Source organism: Vigna umbellata, chromosome 1 (assembly GCF_029865625.1).
Source record: "Vigna umbellata cultivar VRB3 chromosome 1, Vumbellata_1.0, whole genome shotgun sequence".
Taxonomy (NCBI): Eukaryota; Viridiplantae; Streptophyta; class Magnoliopsida; order Fabales; family Fabaceae; genus Vigna; species Vigna umbellata.
In genome coordinates this window covers 26,414,479-26,434,406 of record NC_142165.1, presented here as the reverse complement: position 1 = coordinate 26,434,406, position 19,928 = coordinate 26,414,479, and the positions used below count along the sequence as shown (strand labels likewise).

At 30.2% G+C, this 19,928-nt stretch overlaps 1 protein-coding gene across 1 annotated transcript; it reads right to left on the bottom strand.

The window, feature by feature from the left end:
* Positions 1-1,196: 1,196 nt before the first annotated feature.
* Positions 1,197-4,603, bottom strand: LOC124820361 (WAT1-related protein At4g08290). Its single transcript, XM_047292030.2, has 7 exons — positions 4,341-4,603; positions 4,166-4,228; positions 3,828-3,944; positions 3,497-3,743; positions 2,918-3,076; positions 2,009-2,160; positions 1,197-1,565 (listed from the first exon to the last, which is right to left on the bottom strand). The coding sequence occupies exons 1-7, from the start codon at positions 4,547-4,549 to the stop codon at positions 1,415-1,417; spliced, it is 1,098 nt and encodes a 365-aa protein (XP_047147986.1). The 5' UTR covers positions 4,550-4,603; the 3' UTR covers positions 1,197-1,414.
* Positions 4,604-19,928: the final 15,325 nt, after the last annotated feature.

Genomic DNA, 19,928 nt, shown 5'->3' with positions numbered 1-19,928 from the left:
TTGTATATAAAACTATTACCCCTTTATCGTTTAAAATTTTTTATTGTCTTTTTTAAGTGATATGTAAGGAGAGTGTGGATGCGACAATTCAATCACGTGGTTCCTTTTTTAACTTTGGGAAAGTTGGAATAAAACAATTGTTGATGCATTATTGCGTTTTTATTGATCTCTGTCTTGTAAATGGAAATCAGATCTAGCATTCCATATTCTTTTATAATGGATCGGATCAGAACTAGTTGGTGAAAAAGGAATAAGATTCAATTTACGTAATTATGGAGAAATATTTTACGTAGAAAAATACCATAAAGGAGATCCGCAAATTTAAGATTCTCCTCAAGATATGCTACAAGAACAAAAGTCAGCTACCATTCCATAAAATTATTCGTAAAGACTTTTAAGACAAGGAATTATTTTCATTTATTTACAAATTAAAAGCTATTATTATGTACAACTTAAAAGCCATCTTTTGAGCAAAAATACATTTTATTGTAATTTTAGTATCAATAATTTAAAAAATTCACAAATTTAATTTCTCAACTATGTAATCTTGGTCTTAATTTTTAATTTAATTTTAATTAATAACAAATTATATTTGATAACAAGTTGTCCTACTATTTTTAATCAAAAAAGGTTAAGCGTTTTTTTTTCTTTATTTCACGTTTTTATCTCCAAAATAATAAAAAAAAGGGTTAAATATGTTTTTAGTCCCTAAACTATTGGCCGTTTCTGGTTTTCGTCCCTCTTCCAAATTAAGGTACAATTTGATCCTCATTCTTTAGAAAAACGTTCGTTTTAGTCCTCAAAATTTTGTTTTTAGTCCTCAAAACGTTCGTTTTTTCGACTAAAACGAACGTTTTTAAAGATTGAGGACCAAATTGTACCTTAGTTTGGAAGAGGGACGAAAACCAGAAACGGTCAATAGTTTAGGGACTAAAAACATATTTAACCCTAAAAAAAACATGAATAATTGAATTAAAAATTGAAGAATGTCACATACAATTAAAAATTTAAGAATGGAATGTAACCTGAAATTAGTCGAAAAAATAGTTAAAAACTAAAATTATAAATTTTAGAAAAATCTAAAGATCAAAGCTATAATTAAATCTTGATATATGAGAAAACCTTTAAGAGTTAACTTAATTTCAAGACGCTTAAAAAAACTAGTTTATCGAAATAGAGCAAAGAAGACAGTTGAATTGCACATTAACTCACAATTGAAACATTTGTAGCAATTAGTATATTAAACATTAAACAAAGTGGTGTTTCTTGAACTTAAGATGGCTAAATATAGTGCCCACACAAGCACCCCAAATCACTATATCACTGGTCACTTTTGCCAACATAAATCGAACACTGGAACTAGCTTTATGCAATTTTCTCTTCTATGTCAACACACACTTTCTATTTTTCTCTTTCATTTGTTATTTATTGAGCTAACTGGGAGCTGCATTGTTTCTGTTTCTTTTATTCTTCCTGCTGATGATGACGTCTCATCTCCATAATCTTTGCCTTTACCCCACACCACAGAGTAAAGACCCACTGCGATAATCATGCCTCCAATGATACTGAAATCAATGTTCACAATAATATTTAATTCAATTTATTTTTAGCCCATATAAAATAATATTTAAGAATGAATATAAAAGGAGATATAAAGGTGATAGAGTTCTATTTAATCGTACTATTGACCATTAATTTTGTTTTAGTTTTTTTTTCTGAAGAAGACAATTACTTTATATAAAAAGGAGAAAAAGAAAAAATGCAGACAAATTTGAGTGAAATGATAAAACACTTCAACTCATGTGGGTATAGACAGTTAGGCTTTTGGATGATGTCGTAAAAAAATTTTCATTTCATTTTTGTTTATTTTTTGGTTAATAAATATTGAAAGTGTACTTTGTTGAAATACACTAATAAATGTAGCAAGCAGAAAAGAAAAAAGTGGATTACAGAAATACATGGAGAAAAACACAAGTATGGGCCAGGCCCAAATGAAATAGGAAGATACCTTCCAAGGTAGAGGTGCTCTCCAAGAAGAAGGGAGCCCAAAGCAGTAACAATAATCATGCAAAGAGGATTGAAGGATGTCACAAATACTGGACCTCTGCTTTGCATTACCAACCCCTGTATATAATATGCTATTCCTGAACTCATTATTCCCTGTAATAAATAATAAAAAAAAACCTCATTATTCCCTGTAATTTTGATATTTGTTAGTTTGGAAAGAGAAACATGAAAGATTTTTCATTCCAAGTTCAAATAACAACATATTTGGTTTGAAACAAATTTCCTATTTTATAGATAATAATGAAACTGATATTATTAATACTTTCTGATAAAAATATTAAAAAATAAGAAATAAAATAGTATGGTCATAATAATTTATAAAAATTAAAATAAAAATACTTTCTATTCATTCCAAATTGGTTCCAAAATTTTCCTATCTTAGTTCTTACAATTCCTATCGGATGTATCTGTATAAAAAAAAACTATTATGACACGTACAGAGGTACTATATATTTATTAATATTGAAAACTTGTTTATCAGGATTGTGTGACCAGTTTCTTTTATAAAGAGTACTTTACGTTCACAGATGTGGTTACATGTAAATGCAACCCTGCAAAGAAAAAGGAGAAAAGAAAAGGTGTCCCAATTACCTTTAGTATCTAAGACTGTGGAAACAATTATTTCATATACAATGTTTATTAAGAAAGTCGTTAAATTAAAAATAGGACCATTTCAACAAGTCCAAAATATAGAAGCTACGTTTGACCATACATGATTCAGAATATTCAACTACGTTAAAAGAAAAAATTGGTTTCAGAACAAAAATACTTGAAAACTGTGTTAAATTGAATGAGATAATTTATAAAGTTGAGCTGAAATTTGAATAAAGTTAAAGATTGTGGAACAAACAGTGTATAGAGGGCCATAGAGGGTGTAGTCGAAACCGATAGCCCATGCACGAGGGTTGCGATCTGCAATCACAGCAACCACAGCACTTTGCAATGCACCTCCCAAGCATATCAACGATGACAGTGACAGTTCCGCAGGGTACCTTTTCACCGTTATGGACTGCACAATCACATTTTTTCTTTTTCGTTAGACCAAAACAAAACTCTCCAATCACATGCATAATAACTTTTGTTAACATAGACAAGGGTTAAGGAATGGATTTTAAAAGATTAACTTAACTTAGAAAACTACCTTTCTAAGGTGAGATTTGTACTTCTTTATATATTTTAAATTGACCTTATTTCTAGTTGACGTGAGATTTTCAACACTCTTTCAAGTTAAGATATATATACATCTCAAACGTGGAATTAGAGATTAATTGATAATCGTCCGATAATAGGTAAAACAATATGTCCAACACACAACAAATATCGTTAAATTGATTTTATTTCTGGTGGACGTGGGACTTCCAAGGATAACATACTAATTTTATCATTTGGTAACTAACATAGTTTATGCATCTGTAATAAGGTAGTTTACCTGCAATATGTAGAAAGAAGACCAAGCGAGACAACCCAGGCAAATGAAGAGAGTTCCTGAGACCCAGTGAGAGTGATTATTCTGAGAGGATTGGCTTCCACTTTGTTGGTGAGTTGTGTTTGAGTGATGAAATAGGTCAAATTGAGGGCCTTTGTATAGTGTCATTAACAAAGCCCCAGCAAATGTCACCAAGGTTCCCACCACTTTCGCCTGGCTACGTAGTTCCCTCATGTTTACCCGCTCTAACCTTATACAACACAAAACAGTATTATAGTTTCTATAGGGGGCGACAAGCAAATAAAGACAACGTTGAAATGAGTAAAATATTCACCTGAGAAATAGTGCAAGCACAAAGGTTACAGAGGGTACGGCATTCATAACAGCAGATGCAAAGGAAGCAGAAGTGTATTGCATCCCCAAGAAAGTAAAACCTTGGTCAACCACTGGCCTACAACATAAAACATATGGAACAAATTATCAACATGCACAAAAGTTTGTCCTTGTCTGGATTTAGTCATGTGAATGTTTAACGTTGCTTCTCTTGATTTCTTTACGAAGTAATTATTCTTAAGTTCATGCCGTGTTCGAATTTGCTAACCAGTTTTTCTCCAATTTGTCAAGCATGTTACACGTTACGAATACACTAACAGATAAGATTAAGGTGATTACTCAAGAAATCCAAGTACTAGTATCTGCAGGAACACGGTCCATGTCATCTTTGGCCTAACTTTCCTGCAAGAAATTCAGTAAAATTGTTAGTTAAACGAGGTAACTCCACATTAAAATCACATTAAAGAATATAAATTAACAGATTAAAAAGAAGGAGAAGGTGATAAACTAAGACCTTTCAAATATCAAGGCAAAGGGAGCAAGGGCCAATGCAGCAATGGCATTGCGATACACAATGAACACGAAACGACTCATTCCATGGTTGAGACTTGCCATGGTGAAGAGGTATGTCCCTGCCATCCCAAATTGCAACCCCACAGTTAACACATATGGCTTTGCCTTATGTACCATGTTGCCAACCTTGGCTCCACATAAGTCTTCCATGGTTTCGCAAAGCTTGCTATATTTGCTAAAAAGGGTTGGCAGGGTTAGTTGCTATTATGTGCATGAAATGGTCTTCCTTATATAACACCATGACTAATGATTAAGACAAAACAATTAAAACCCACTACGCATAGCATGTAGATAAGTGTCGTAAACCACTGTTTAACGTTTTCCTTTAATTTAGATCATCCCATCCAATTTCTCACGTAAAGTTCCACCCACCAACTAAAGGAAAAGCTCTATTATTTAGTGGAACGTATACCCTTAGACTCGCTTGCTTCATCACCAACTTGATCAATTATAATGAGTCAGAACACACTTCAGCAACAGTGTAGTTTTACACCCACAGTTTTTTTTTTCTTTTTTTTTTCTGGGTTGTGTTACTACCGTTTATCCATTTTCTGATCAAACATATATTAGCGTTTTCGATTTTTTATCTTGCTCTGGTAGCAACTAGAAAGTGATGAATAGTTGAATACGTTACATTGTTAATTAATATGTAGAAATAGTGAAAAATAAAGTTCTAAAAGAATTAATATCTAGGTGAAAGTTCCTAATACTGTTTGTCCTTCTAGAGAAGTAAGCAGTGATTAACCCTCCAGTAATTTTAAAAATATTTAGTGCATAAACTGGCAAAACTCAAGATTAAAGCTGTGGATTCAAGTTGTCACTGGCAGTATCCAATCGATAAACAATTAATCTATGGGTTCCATTAATGAGTGGAAACATCCTTCGTAGCCACGTATGATTCTCGCATCATAAAAGGGATCAGTTTCTTATGGTCATCATTTGATTGGAAACATTTTCATGTTTAAAATTGCTGTGTGCAAATTGTTGGATCTTGTAGAGTTTTTGACACCATCCTCCAATGTGTATGGACAAATCATCATATATATATATATATATATATATATATATATATATATATATATATATATATATATATATATATATATATATATATATATATATAACTTGTTTTCGTAAGTATTTTAAGAGAGTAAGCATTAGTATTTTGAGAATAATAATGTGTTGACCATTAAAAGTGTTTATTTTGCTCCAAGGTGTTTTCAAAATATGCAAAATAACTTGGTTAATATTTTCATTTTTTAGATGCTAGCATGTCAGGGAATTAAATAGAGAAGAAAAAAGTACATTTAAGAGACCACCATTTCACGAAGAAAAGAAATGTGTAGATGATGAAAAATTATTGTTTAATACAACATAAATGGTATTAAAGCAAAAAAAAATAAAGTAATTGAATTAACAAATCAGTCAACTAAATCAAAAGATAATGTGTAGATGATGTAAACTTTCAAACAGTGGACCACTAAAATTAGAAAACAGAAAGCATAATTAAATATAGAAGATAAAGTTAACTATTCTGTAATGGATTTAAACAAACAATTAAGATCGAATCAGGGAAGAAAATTAAGAAATGAATTTAAAAACAAGAATCTAAAAAAGAAAATGGATTAAACAAGAGAAACAAGAGTCCCTGAAATCTATATAAATTAAAGACAAAAATAAATACAATGTTGATGGAAGGAATTTGACATATTTTTAATTTCAAACAAGTTTGCTTGGATGTTTCAACAAAGAGAATGAAAACCAAGGAAGCAAGATGCAACCTTGGTAGACTTAGTTATCTTTATCTAGGATATGACGAGTTGTATTACCTAAGGATATTATTGACAATTCAAAAGAATTATATTAATCTTAAAAAATATACCAATAAGCTTGCTATGCTTTGAGATAATAGATGATAGAGAATTCATTGATGCAATAAAAGAAGAAATTGCTTCTAGAAATGAACTTAAAAAATTTGTTACTTTGTTAATAATGAATACAATGCCCAAACATAATTTGGAATTCTACTTAGAATTTACAATTAGATGGAGTTCTATATAAAAAAGAAAGGAGTTCAACTTTTCAAGTACTGTATTTGTATTTACTTGTATATCAAATTTAATCATATCATTGAATGTTCATATCATTCAATATATTTTTCTAGCTCTTCGAATGGAGGATGTTGAATTACATGTTTTTTACAAGTTCAAGAATTATTGATGTCAAATGATAGGTTCTTAAAAGGTTATGTTTTTCTCGCTTGATCTTTCATAATCAATATTGATCTAATATAGATTTATAAATTGATGAGTTGGATTAGAATAAATAAGACATGATTATGCATCATTATTACAATCACTCATTAAATATGTATGAAGACATTATGACAATAGTGTATTCACAAAGAGGATTTATTTTATATGGTTAGGGAGGGAGTGAATAGTGTTTTCAAAAAAATTTCATAAATTAGTGTCGAATAGTTTACAAAGACTGTGTGCAAGAGTTTTAAGATGATTATATGTTAGGTTTTAATGATATAAGTAAATGGAAAACATTTTAATACAAAAACAATACACCATAATTTTTTATACTGGTTCGCTCAACCTGAGTTACGTCTAATTCTCCCTTAAGAACTCTTAAAGGGTTTCACTAATCTTTTCCAAGATTATACGAGTTTTTCCTCTTCAGGATCTCATCGAGTATTCTCACTGCTTCTGGTTATAACAAGTATTAGTACCACTTTTAGTTTCCTAGTCAATATGACTAGACCGAGTTTAGCCTCTCTAGGATCCAACCCTAAACAACTGTCTAGACTTTCAACTTAACCTAAGCTAAATAACCAAGTATTTGAGTTCTCTCTAGAACTTGCAACAAATCCACAAATGAATTCTCTACATGGTACAAATAAATGACTCTCAACGAGAGGATGTGTTGAAATGCAATAAAATCTCTAACAATTGAAAGTGTTTTTCCTTTTACAAAGATTTTTCTCTCAAAAGATATTGAGTGTCAGATGATGTAAGAATACTTTAAGCTTTTCTCTCTTTTGTGGTTGCTACTCTTCTTATGTTATTATGCATTTTTTCATCAACAAGATTTTATCTTCAAACATTTTTTCTTTCTTCTTCTATTTTTATGTTATTTCCACATTTTGTGGAGTGTTAAGCCTTTAAGATTGATTCTGTTGTAATTTCTTAACTAGCTTCTGAGATTAGATGAACAAATTTTGTGTTCTTTTGATTCTTTGTGATTTATTGTTATCTATGTCTTTTGATTCTTAATCAAGTGAAAGTAATGATTTTTACATTGTAGCAAGTTAGCATGGTGTTAAATCTACATAACATAAACATTATATGAGTCCAAGGGTTTTTAATTTTAACTAAGAATTTACTTTGATTAAAGTTAGAAACTTTCATGTGATTGAATGAGTTTTTGGCAATAATTGAGAATGTACTTTGATTAATGGTAAAACTTCAACAAGAATTAATCATGAATGTACTTTGGTTAATTAGCTTTTTACTTGATATAAGAGGTAAAAAAATACACATGACTAGGCATAGTAATATTTAATTGAGAATTTACTTTGGTTAAATATACTATTATTAATCTACAAAGTTCTTGTTTTTAATGGAAAATGTACTTGGTTAATAGTAAAAACACCAACAAAATAATTGAGAAATTACATTAATTAATTTAAAAATCTAAGATAATAATTAATTGAACAATAACCTTTAGATAACTAATTATCAATCCTATTTTGAAAAAGGAATGAAATCAACCTATTTTCTTTATCATTATTTTCATCTTTTTAAATCTTTTTAAAAATTTATTTCTTTCTATCTTTTGAACTTTAATATATCTTTATCTTCTTTATTACTTCTATTTTACAAACTCTTTATTGTAATTTTTATAAGAACTAATTTGTTAATAATCAATTTCGTGTTTGTTGGGAGACGACTTAGGGTTGAACTTACACTTTCTATTTTGTTAGCTACTATCTTAGCAATATTAAAGTTCCTATAGTGTAGTATAATATTAATTTGATCGTGTCAACGACAACCTTATTACCTTCTTCTTCTAGAGATACCCTTATGTTGAGACCTCGACCTTTTTTTCAAAAGAAATAACTTAGTTTCTCTTATGGGTTCCACATTTACATCACTTGTCACTCTAGGGTCTAGGTTTCTCCTCCTAAAACAAACTTAGCAGGTTCTACTTTTTTGATGTTGATTGTGCGAAGATGTAGGATAGCTAATTGAAGACTGATAATGTAACATTCACGAGTCGTCCTTTGGTCCACATTGATCGTGATGATGTCGCTAACAAGCTGTCCTTTTGGTCCACATGGACCATGATGATGTCACTTAAAGCCGAGGTGACATTCATAGCCAGGTGGGGAGTAAACACATTCACACACCTAGTTAAGAGATGGTAATCCCAATAAGATATTGTCTGACATGTTAGCATCTACCACTAAATATCTAATATGTATCATCGTCATCAATTCTCCTTCCCCAAAGGTGGGGTACAAGTCAATATAGCCCTTAGTGCTCACCTTTCTTTTGAGAAGCCAAATATGGGCTCGTCATAGGGTCATAACCTCCTTAGGAAACTATAGCTTCTTGTATGTTTTCCAATACAAGATGTTAATTAACACAACTTGGTCTACGATATCTTCTTCACAATGAAGTTTTTTGTTAAAATAGAATGGCTCAATTTCTCACACCAAGAGGGGGAAGGGGGGAATTGGCGAAGTGTAAAAAGCAAAAGCTTTTAAAATCTTTTTCACAAAAATTGATGCCTTTATACTTTTCTTGAATTGCACAGTAAAATATTTTCAATGCAACGGAAACTTAATCAAATAAGTACATAAAGTAATCGATTGAATAAAAGAGAGTAGGGATTAGAAAATTCAAATACTGAGTTTTTATACTAGTTCGGCCAAGCCTACATCCAATGTCTTTCCAACCACAGGAAGCCAATGCACTATAAAGATCAAGGTTTTTACAACAAGGTTTTTATAGAGACCTCACGTCAAAAATATAAAACACCTCTTTAACCCTCTAATCTAATATAGGCAATCACCAACAAGACCAGTAACAAGAATCCCCTCTTCTGCCGTCTAACCCCTTTGAGGCACCCTCAAAGTCAAGAACACACATGTTCTTCTTCCTTAGTCACAACAGGGAACTCAAACCAATCTTCAAGAGATTGCAGAATTTGATCACGCAGTAACACCCAAGTGTGCATATTTGATCAGTCTTTGAAACACAACAGTCTTGCTCTTCAAGAAATCACAAGTTGTTGATCACCACGTTCAATCTTGTTTCTTGGAGATTTTCCTCTCTTTCTGTATGATCACAACTTTCTATAAATGATATGAAATTGTTAGAATCACCAAAAGTTCTTACAGAATTCAAATCTACATTAGTTTATAGTATAACACATATCACACGCATTTTAATCGATTGAGCTACTAACGTAATCGAATATAACAATCAGTTATAACAGAATTAGCAGCAGTCAAACAAATAATTGAATGTACAATTAATGCAATCGACTATCATTTAATGTTAGGTCAACATATTTAAAAATATGACTGTTATGTTAGTTGTTACCATCATTTAACAAATTTTCAAAACATCAACTAACTTATTCGAATATATAGTGCATGCATTCGATTAAGTGAAATCTTTTTGTACAGTTTTGAAAACTTTTCTCTTTGAAAAAACTCACAACACACTTCAAAAGAGTTTGTGCAAACACACGAGTTTCAATCGATTCACCCCATAATGTAATCGACTTAAAACTGTTGTTTTGCCACACATTTAAAGTTCAACCATAGTGCTTGTGATTTTTCTTTTCCTGAAAACATATGTCATGCATACACATATAAAATCACATATTTCACATAGTGATATGCAATGAACAACACAAACATAGCTCAAACATGTTCTCAGATATGCTTTAACAGATTTAACACATTAGAGAAAAGCATATGACATGTAAACATAGAACATGTAACACATAATATACATGTGTTATTAATTATGTATTGTCATCATCAAAAACTTAGATATCACTGAGATAATGGGTTAAGCTAAACTTGTGCTCACCCTATCAACAATCTCAACAATCTCCCCCTTTAGGTATTAGCAAAAAGGGTAAGCACACTGTAATTGATACACAAGTTTTACATTTCTAAGTTTACAACAAGTATTCTCACCACTCATGGTTCACTTAGTCAACACAACTCGTCCGAGTTTAGTCACTCCTAGTTTACAAGTATTCTAACCGCTTTTGATATCAACCATAAACAATAAGTCTAGACTATTTAACTCAACTGAGCTAAACACCAAGTGTTTTAATTCTATTCATAATTTACAACACAAACAATGTTATGAGCAAAGGAAAAAATTGATAATCTCAAAGAGAGGATAAAATAATACAAAGAATATTGTGATTTGCTAAGGTTTTTCTCTTCTAGAAAAATATTCAACTTCATACGATATATGAGCATAGTAGGCTTAGTTTTAACGAATTCATTATCTTATTCTTCTTGTCTTCTCTTCAAGCTTTTGTTTGTATATATAACTTTTAATGAAAGATGATCGTTAGAAAAAGAAGTTGACTTCGGGAGAGTAGGTAACCTTTAGGTGGGAAGTCAGACTTTATTCTACTTTGTAGAGGTTTAGAGCTTTATCATAGCCTTTAACAAAACCAAGCTTGTATGATGTGATAGAGTATAAGGCTTCAGGGAAAACATTCCCAAAATGTTCTTCATCTCTCCCAAAGTCTTGCGTGTAGTGATTTTGATCATATCTTTCTACTTTAATGATCTGCACAAATATCAAGAACAATGTATACAAGCATCGAAACACTTTATCGTACATACATTTAATATTTTGAACGTTGATAAACGTTAGGCCATATTGCGTATTCAAAACATGTTATCATTTGTCATGTCATTAATAAACGCATCATTTGAAAAATTATACATGTATTTGATTATCAGATGGTGTAATACATTAAATGTTTTATCAAAGGCTATTTGAGTGTAGCATTTAGCGGTCATATCCTCTCTTCTCAGTTCTCATTGGAGTAGTCCCTATTATAGACTTCTTCTTCCTTTTTTCCCTTCAAAGTTGGCCCAACCTCCTTCAAGGAACTTCACTAAACCGCAACCTCAAGCCACTCCTTCATCTCTTCTTCATGCTTCTGCTATGTTATCTCATCTCCATGGAGCTTCATCAATAATTTTAAAAGGATTTTCTCCATCACTATTACTTCACACCTTCAAGCTAGGATGTTCTAGGTACTCGAATATGCAAAGCAGAAAGGGGATTATGCTTACAAAAGACATTTTGATATTCAAGTCAACAAAGTGCGTCACATACTACTAAATATAGTAAAACTGAAACGTAATTAATTTATTTCATATTATTTATACTATATTTATGGACTTTTATCTAGATGGACCTAGTTTTCGTGGCATAATTACCTTAATTATTTTGTCTAACAACCTACTAGTATGCTTTAGTCTTTACCTTAATTTTATTTTCTTGATGTTAAAAAAGTGTATAATATGGAAAAGTGTATAATATGGTGTTACTATAACATGATACACTTAGGCTAATATGCTTTAGTCTTTACCTTAATTTTATTTTCTTGATGTTAAAAAAGTGTATAATATGGAAAAGTGTATAATATGGTGTTACTATAACATGATACACTTAGGCTAACTATATCTTAACCCAAGTGACCGAGAGATGTACGGAATATATAGTATACTAGCTCTCGAGACTTAATATGCCATGTTCAAGTCTCTAAGCTGCTGCCACGATGCCGATTTTGGTTTGGCCAGTTAGTGCAAAAGAAGGTTGTATTTATTTTATTATCTCACCTATATGCATAAAATCTATATCAGTAATAATATCATCTTTTTAACTTTTTTTTACTTGTTTATTGACTTGGGCAGGCGTCATATAATTATTTGTATTTTTCGATGTTTGGTCAATTTCATTAAAAGTCTATCCTCTTCATCATATCAACGACTCTGCCTACAACACCCGAAGGTCTTACTTAATAACTTGTTCAAAAATATCTAAATTATAATAATTATAGTAATATATATATATATATATATATATATATATATACACACACTAAATAAGTTAATTATTTTTGTAGTTTTATAATCGGAGTTAAACTATAAAATAATGAGTCCAAAACTCATATTTTAAACTAAATACTAATCTAAATTTAATCAATTTTAAATAGGATATTTTGATTTCAGTAATTAAAATTAATATAATTATTAGTTAAAGGGAGAAAGGGAATGTAGTCATACAGTATATTCTAAAGGTAATGCCCATTACATAGCTCAACATTTAAGATCAGACAGCAAAACATAGAGAAAAGCAGAACCATGACAACATGATCAAATCAGAGAAAAGAAAAGAAAAACAAAAGGGACAATTAAAAATAATGGGAAGAACGTCGTGAAGAATACGAAGAGTTCCCATTCCATATAAACAACAATGCAAATAGGAGCCAGATTCCCATACGAACGTAACAGTGATATTCTATCTTGTTGGAAAATGAATACAACATCACTAATGTGTTGCATTATTGTGGTCCATACATATGGTCAAGGAAATTCAATTAATTTATTCATTGATTCTTTTCAACTTCTTAAAAAGTTCTTCTTTTCTTTTAATATCTATTAGTTATTTGTTTTCCCTTTTCAGTGACACAAAAGAAACCCTACAACAAATCTTTGGGGTCTCTATACTTTCAACTAGAAGAGTTTCCACTCCATGCATACTGGGCAAGTAAAAGAAGCAATCCAATTTTATTAAATAGAAAAAAATAAATAAAATTGTGAGAGTAACTACAAATATAGGTTAATTCATTAACTGAGTTACAATCAATTCACTATGAAAACCCGTAAATAGAAATGGATATCTTATGAATTTGATTAGGATCTCAAATATTAATTTTGAATGTTTTTGAAGTATTTGATGACGTAATATCTATTATTATTTTCTATATTCTTGAGAGATAGAACTTTAGCCTAGTCCATTTATTTATTTTTCCATTATTTACAGTTAACTACTCAATTCACGATATACTTCACGAATAAATTTCTATTTTATTCAACTTTCATTATATTTTTCATTATTTAATAAATTTTATAATCATAATCAAATTGGTTTAGGGTTTCGGTTTTATTCATGTTAAAGATTACAAACAAAGAAATTTTCAATCGCAATCAAACTGATCAAAGCTAACTAGTTTGGATAAAAATATTCCATAACAATCGGAAAAGAGTTGTACAATACAAAAAAAGTTTACGCAAAAACGCTCAAATATCTATCTTTTGGACAATTCTTTTAACTATTGACGTATAAATTAATAAAAGAAAACATCAATTCTTTTAAAAAGCAATTTCATGGCATTCTGTATGAAGTGAACACACGAAAATAATGGTTCACGTTATTAAAAGGCTGAACAAAGACATATCGCGTTTGATTGATATACTAAGCAAGGGGTAGTAGTAATATATATATATATATATATATATATATATATATATATATATATATTGTGGGTGGGTGGAATCCCTTTTTGTGCATGTTTGAGGCCAACATGCACCATCGGTCCTTATCTATATTCGTAATGTAATGAAAATGAACTTATCAAACATTAAAGTATGGATAAGTTTCAACATAGAAAAATACAAGAAACTAAAATGTATTGAATTTTTTATTTTTTTTATATTAAAAATTAATACATAAATTTATTTTATATTGTAGAAAATTTAATGTATTTTATCTTTTTAATTTTTGAGACATGACTTTAGTGTAATTAAAAAAAAAACTATTGGTCTAATTTTAAGTGATAAAATCGTGAAAGAGACCTCTCTCCACGTAAGCAACTGTGCATTGTTGAAAATGGTCAACAGGCTGACGATGCTAGTCATATATTAGTTTCATGTGTTGGAGTCGTATCATAGATATTATTATTTTAAAAAAAATAGGTATCATTGCTTCATTTATTTTGTTTAGATTTTTAGACTCACCGACTTTTGTTTAAAGTGCTTATTCACGATAAAGAAAACTAAAAAAAATTAAAAGGGGAGAAGTAGTAAGTAATATATGTGATCAAGGCTTTTTATTATATTTATAAAATTAAATAAATGCTAGAATTTGTGTACCCCTATAAGTATGCGTTTCGTCAAGGGCTAAATTATATTTTGATTTCTATATTATAGTTGAATCAAGGTTTAATTGTTTTTATTGTCTTTTGAACTGTGTCAATTAGGTCCAACCCTTTAAAAGTGTGTCAAATACGTTCTCACCTAATAAATATTGCGTCAACTACGTTCCTTTCGTTAAATAGAAACAAACGGATTTAATGGATTGATGATATGGCAGAAGATAATATTAAAGTGTCATTGTTTAGTTGTATGTGTGAAGTGTTATGTAATTAGAGATTGAGGTAAAAAGTAAAGGTTGGGAGTTTTAAATTGGGGAAAAATTGAAGTTCATCCAATTAGGGATTTTTCAATGAGATGAAATATGGGCAATTGGGAGAGAGAGAACAGAGAATCGTGTTAAGACAGTACAGTGGTGGGTGTTTTTCTTCTTGTTTGTCTTCTTCTCCTTTCTGTTGTTGTTGTTTAGGGTTTGGATTTTATTGTTGTTTATTGGCAGTAGCGTGGTGGTTCGTGGTTTGTGGTTGTCTCGTTTTGGTGTTGGCTTAGGAAGTGGCAATGTCTTTCAATCAATGTTGTTTATCTTACTCATGGGAGAGCTCTCGTGGTGGTTCATCCAGAGGATTCGTTGGAAGCCAAATATGCCATTGTGGGGAGGTTGCTGTGTTGAGAGTGGCAAAAATAGTTAAGAACGAGGGGAAGTAATTTTGGGGTTGTCCTAATTACAAGGTTTGTAGTTTAATTTTTGTGATAGATTATTTTGATGATTAAGGAAATGTTTATGGTTGGATATTTTGAACAACGGGCAAGAAATGAATAACTTCAAGGATGCAATTTCTTTAAATGGCGTAATGAAGATAATGTAGATTATGGTAGTAGTACTATTGCTAGGCAAAGAAGAAAGATTAATAGCCTGTAGAAATTTGTTATAGGTTGTCAGAAAAGGGAGAAGATGTTAATATGGATCCTATGTTTTATGGGGTTCATTATCCTCATCCTTGTTTGTATTTTGTTTAAAAGTCCATGATGTGTTGTATTACACAGTTGTTGTGATGAGCACATTGGCTATATTGCAATATGATGTTTTGAAATGAATGAGAAATGTCAATTTTTGCATATGAATTTATGCTTTCAATATACATTATACATTTCGTGTGATATTCGTGTGAATAATCAAATGAGAATAAAAATTGTGCTTCAAATGCACATTGAATATACAACATAAGCACATTGAAGTTTAGATTGAAATCAGAAACTGGACTTGAATTGGACATTCCCCCAAATGATCTGTGGTACATAACTCGTCACATAATTCATCATCATACAACTCATTTATATTGAACTTGAAATGCACAATGAATATACATCATTGAAAATGACAATAAGATTAGAAAGTGGACTTGAATACAAGCATAAGGCTAAATATCAGTGTGAAGTGGATGATCTTTGGTACAGAGGCAAAAACAAAAAGTAGACTTCAATATAAATCATTACAAGTCATCAAAGAACTCATCATTATAATAAAAAACTGGACTTCAAATGCACATTGGAAAGAGAAACTGGAATTGAAATTCAGATTAAAATCATTCAAATCTACAACATTGTTCTTGATGGCAAAATAGATACTGAACCAGGATTCAAAATGAAGTTCAAAATACATATCAAAGTTTACAAAATAGCCAATACTTGGCTCTAACAGACTTTAGCTAAACATTTTGTGACTTCTAAATAACTTTTAAACTCCTGTTGTACTTGGCTGACTTTGTTGAAGTTGGCATTGAGTAAGCTGACTTGGGTTTATTGGAGCAGCTTGTGGACAAGTATTTCTTTTATGACCAAGCTATATACATATGGCACATCTCTTACGAGTTTCAGCTTGTTTTAGTTATGTGTCATCCTTCTTTAGCTCCCAAGGCTCTAGTCTTCTTTTCTTTTTCGGTCTACCAGGCAACACACTTTTAGTTGGAGGCAAAACATTAAGATTTGAAGTCATTTTCCATAGGTGAGGACCGTTGACAGGGTATATCATTGGAATGTATGTTTCTTGATATGTTGACCTTGTAAACCAATGTGGGATGTAGTCTTCTCCATTAATGTTGAGAAATTTCATGACAGCTAGTGCATGATAACATGTGATTCCTGATATAGTCCACTTTCTACAACTGCATTCAAGTTTATCTATGTCAATCACAAACTTTTCACCAATGGTTAAAGTGTGTCTGACCTCAAAAATTTTCAGTCATAACCAACTGCAATGATAACAATTTAATTTAGTATTTAAAGTAAACAAATATAAAAATAAAGAAGTCCATATTATGGTGTAGTCATGTGCACATACCTAGGTATCCAATATATAGTCATGCACAATTCCTTTTGAAATCTTTTTCTAATTTTGCGGCAAAGAGAACCTTCACATGTAGTTATTTTCTCTCTATATGTTGCCCATCTCTTCATGAGGTACATTGATATTATTATTATTTTTTATATTATTGTTATTATTATTCTTATAAATATTTAATTTTTTATTATTTTTGTCATTCTTAATAGTATTTCTCATATATTATTTTTAATTTATAAGCTATATTATTTCTATGCATACATCTATGATAATGGCGACATTGTTCCTCATCCTGAAAGTGGTGTTCTGTTTACATCGGACACCAAAATCATGATTCGAATTCACAAAAGTTTTACGTTGTCCAGATTAATGCAGATACTATTGCATAAAAAACTTATATTTCTATTGTAATTCAATGAATAAAACTTATATTTGTCTTACAAAAAAAATCCTTCTCCTTCTTCATTTCAATAAAATAAAAATTAAATAATAAATTACCTCTCAAATCAATTATCTGGATCACTACTAACAAAAGTCAAAATTCGGTTTCATGATAACCAAATTCAAACCTACCTTTTCGTAAAATTCACTCAAAACAAATTTATCGGAAAACAAATTACAATATACATTTTCACAAATATATAGCAAAAAAAACATAGAATTCGATTTGGTGGAAACTGAATTCCAAAATACTTTTCATAAGAATTCCTAGAAAATACTCATAATTCAGTTTTTCAAAACCCAAATTCAAACCTATGTTCATAAAGAAATTCCAAATATAAGTCAGAATTCGGTTTGCTGGAAACCAAATTCAATTTTACTTTTCGTAAAAATCTTTAGAAAATAAAAGTCAGAAATCGATTTTCCACATCGAATTCTAACCAAAATTTATAAAAAAAATTAAAATATAAGTCAGAATTCGGTTTTTCAGAAATCGAATTCCAACTTAAACTTTTTTGAAAAATAATGCATAACAAAGTTATAATTCGGTTTTTCAGAAACTGAATTCTAACCTAAGCAAAAATCATGCCATATTTGTGTAAATTTAAGACACAATATGCTATGCTGGTAATTTAGAATCTAACTTGTGCTATGTTAGAAAAAAGTCCTCATTGGTAGATTTGCTGCAATGGTTTGTAGTGACTGACAATGATGTTTGTGTTTACGCCAACGAAGGTTGACAGTGGCGTGACATTAGTTTGTTGCATTTTGGCTCGACGTTTGTTATTGTTGAGGTGACGTTCGAATGGTGTTGTAGTCGCTAATTACATATCTGGTTTGCAAGCTGTATTTTCTAATGTTGCTAGTGTTTACGTGTGCAACTCTAGCGATATTTATGGTTGTAAGGCACAATGGTTGTCGGTAGTCACAGTGTTGAGGACAAAGTTAATGTCATTGCAGTGATAGAGATATGACAATGAGCAGGGTACATGGATGGTGATCATCGGTGATTTGAAAGTGGTTGAAGCTTACTCTGGTGGCGAACAAACATTATGAAGAAAGGGATGCATTGAAAGAGAATGTTTTAGGGGGTTTAGAAATAAGAGAGGATTAAGAAAAAAGTGTGGAGGTTCTTTTTAAGTCATTGACCATATCGATTTTCTATTTAATCGATTTAATATGCACATATTAGATTAGTTTCCACGATAATCAATTTAAAATATTTTTCAGTATTTACAAAATTATCATTGTATTTTAAATTAAGTTGATTTTGTTACTACTGGTCTTATATTTTGTACTAATATCACTATTTTTTCACTAAAATAACCAATAAATTGAAAGGCTACCTTGCACCAATTATTTTATAAAATCTAATCCTTTTTGGTATAAAATCTAATCCTTTTTGGTATAAAATCTAATCCTTTTTGTTATAAAATGATTAATTTAGAATAAAAGTTTATATTTTTATATTAATCTTTTTAATGTAAAAGCATAATTTTTTTTAAATTTTGAATTAAAAATACTATGAAATATAAATCAGGAAGAAAAAAATCGACACATTATCAACCTGTAACACCAACGAAAAGGTCAACCCCTTCAAATTTAAGCGATGTGCCCCTAAAACCCAAAAACTATTATCATTCCCACATCCAAATCATTGATGCCATAAAAATGCCAATTGAATTCACAATCTGGATTGGGTCAAAGTTTTATTGTCTCTAATCCACCGTCAACTCAACCTACTATAAATATAAAATCTAGTGTAATTTTCCATTATAAAAAATGATTAAAAAAGATAAACACTAATGGATTAGCGAAGATGGAGTTATTCTCCTAGAATCGCGCAGATCAAGAACAAAGTGGCCTCCTATAAATCCATTACTAAAAGTTGCTTTGAATGCATCTTTAATCCCTTTTATTTGGATTATGTTTCATTAGTTCTTTAAGCCTTTTAGAATCAATTAGTTTTTTATCTTAAAAATATATAAATCTGGTCCTCATTATTATTTTTAGTTATAAATAATTTCTACTTTTCCACTCAAACTTTTCATAAATTAAATTGATTAAATTTTCTTTTACTCATAATCGAAAGATCAGATTCACTCAAGATGAAACACATTTTAATATCTTCTCTCTTCAAATCCTAATACGCATATTTTGAATTCCCTCAAATTCCATTAAGCGTTTAATTCAATAAATTATCAATTTTTCTCTATATATTTTAAAAATTATTTCATGTCCCAATTCTAATATAAATCCCCAAATATTGAACAGAGAAATAATACATTTCAAGGATAAAATAAAATACGTTAAAAAATAAATTTGGTTATTTTCAAACTAAGAAAACTTAAGTAAATTAAAAAAAAAAAAAAAACTTGAGGGGCCCGCTTAATCCAAACTTAAAGGAGTAAAAAAACACACACACACACAATTATTCCCTAAAAGTTTGCACTCATCAGCGTATGAAATCAAAGTGAATATAATCAAAATATAATCCAAAGTGGGGTGACAAATTATCAAAAAAGAAAAAG

Excerpts from the sequence above, each read along its gene's own strand:
- LOC124820361 (XM_047292030.2), bottom strand. The coding sequence starts at position 4,549 with ATGGAAGACTTATGTGGAGCCAAGGTTGGCAACATGGTACATAAGGCA. Across the intron at positions 3,945-4,165 it reads CTAGTACTTGGATTTCTTGA|GCCAGTGGTTGACCAAGGTT; the intron begins GTAATCACCTTA and ends TTTATGTTGTAG. Across the intron at positions 3,744-3,827 it reads GTGCTTGCACTATTTCTCAG|GTTAGAGCGGGTAAACATGA; the intron begins GTGAATATTTTA and ends GTGTTGTATAAG.